Source organism: Grammomys surdaster, unplaced genomic scaffold, assembly GCF_004785775.1.
Source record: "Grammomys surdaster isolate TR1022 unplaced genomic scaffold, NIH_TR_1.0 193, whole genome shotgun sequence".
NCBI lineage: Eukaryota > Metazoa > Chordata > Mammalia > Rodentia > Muridae > Grammomys > Grammomys surdaster.
In genome coordinates this window covers 10,374,537-10,376,113 of record NW_021604638.1, presented here as the reverse complement: position 1 = coordinate 10,376,113, position 1,577 = coordinate 10,374,537, and the positions used below count along the sequence as shown (strand labels likewise).

Here is a 1,577-nt window from a genome sequence, read left to right as displayed (position 1 = left end):
CTGCCCGCCTCTGCCCGCCTCTGCCCGCCTCTGCCCGCCTCTGCCCGCCTGCCTGCCTGCTTGCCTGCCTGCCTGCTCTATGAATGGGGAGGCTGTCGAGGGAGGGTAGGAGGTTCCTTCTACCCCCACTACCACTCCCTAGTCACCTACATCTGGTCCCATCCACCCACCCACCCCCCAGCTGAGCGGTGGAGGTGATGTGGCCACGCTGGAGCTGCACGGAGAAAATTTCCACGCTGGGCTAAAGGTGTGGTTCGGAGATGTGGAGGCAGAAACCATGTACAGGTACAGATAAGCAGAGGGGGCAGCTTGGGCCAAGGGATCAGAGACTAGAATGTTTATGATTGGCTTCAACCTCCATGCCCCACCCGCAGGAGCCCTCGGTCCTTGGTGTGCGTGGTGCCGGACGTGGCGGCCTTTGGCAGCGACTGGCGTTGGCTGCGCACTCCCATCACCGTGCCCGTGAGCCTGCTGCGCGGAGATGCTCTCTTCTACCCCAGCGCCTTCTCCTTCACCTACACCCCAGAATACAGCGCGCGACCACGGCCGCCCAACGCCCAAGAGCCTGCCCCCGACGCAGACGCACTTCTGGAGAGCATCCACCACGAGTTCACACGCACCAACTTCCACCTCTTCTGCCCCACCTAGGCAGTGCCACTGAGGCTGGCTCCGGCCTGCTAGCAGCTATCCCTCAGGGCGTCCCTTGCCTTGTGCTACAAAAGAGCAGGAGGGAGGGAGATATCTCATCTGGCTTCAGGCCACTTGGTGTCCTCAGACATACAGTAACTGTCAATCATGAGTGAAGTTCAGATGTCTTCACGGTATGCGTGCTTCCTGTTTTCGTAGCCCTTGTAGTTTTATTCTTCCGTCTTTGTCTCTTTCTGGCTCTTCCTGTGTCGGTGACCAATTCTGAGGAACCAAGCCTACGGCATTTGTTCTCCAGACACCTCTGTCCTTACTTGAAAACAAGTTACTAGAGTGTCTTGGGCCTTGACCCCATGATGTCCCTCTTAGAGCGAGGCATCTATCTGCCCTATGGTGACACTCTCTATGTCTTACTTAGGGTTTTACTGCTGTGAACAGACACCATGACCAAGGCAACTCTTACAAGAATAACATTTAACTGGGGCTGGTTCAGTGACTACTCTATGAAGTCTTACAGGTTCAGAGGTTCTGTCCATTATCAGCAAGGTGGGATCGTGGCAGCATCCAGACAGACATGGTGCAGGAGGAGCTGAGAGTTCTACATCTTCCTCTGAAGAAAGGAGAAGCTAGGAGAAGACTGGCTTCCAGGCAACTAGGATGAGGGTCTTAAATCCCACACCCACAGTGACACACCTACTCCAACAGGCCACACCTCCTAATAGTGCCACTCCCTGGGCCAAGCATATTCAAATGAGCACACCAAACAAGAAAACACTGCAGAGTCAGAAACAAGCATAGGATGTATCTTTCCCAGGACCAGGCAGACAGAAGCCATGGGACAACAGGACAGTGATGGAACTGAGAAGTGAACCTCTGTATTTGGGGTTCATGCCCGTCTCTGGTTAGCCTTACCCTGCTCACGCTGTGCCTAT

At 55.1% G+C, this 1,577-nt stretch overlaps 1 protein-coding gene across 1 annotated transcript in view; it reads left to right on the top strand.

Annotated features, from left to right (window-relative positions):
- The window catches only part of Rbpjl (recombination signal binding protein for immunoglobulin kappa J region like), a 12,725-nt gene extending 11,670 nt beyond the window's left edge, over positions 1 to 1,055 (top strand). The window contains exons 11-12 of the mRNA XM_028769506.1: positions 182 to 285; positions 375 to 1,055. Coding sequence (XP_028625339.1) covers positions 182 to 285; positions 375 to 648 — 378 coding nt within the window. The 3' untranslated portion in view covers positions 649 to 1,055. The remainder of the gene's footprint in view (positions 1 to 181; positions 286 to 374) is intronic.
- Positions 1,056 to 1,577: the final 522 nt, after the last annotated feature.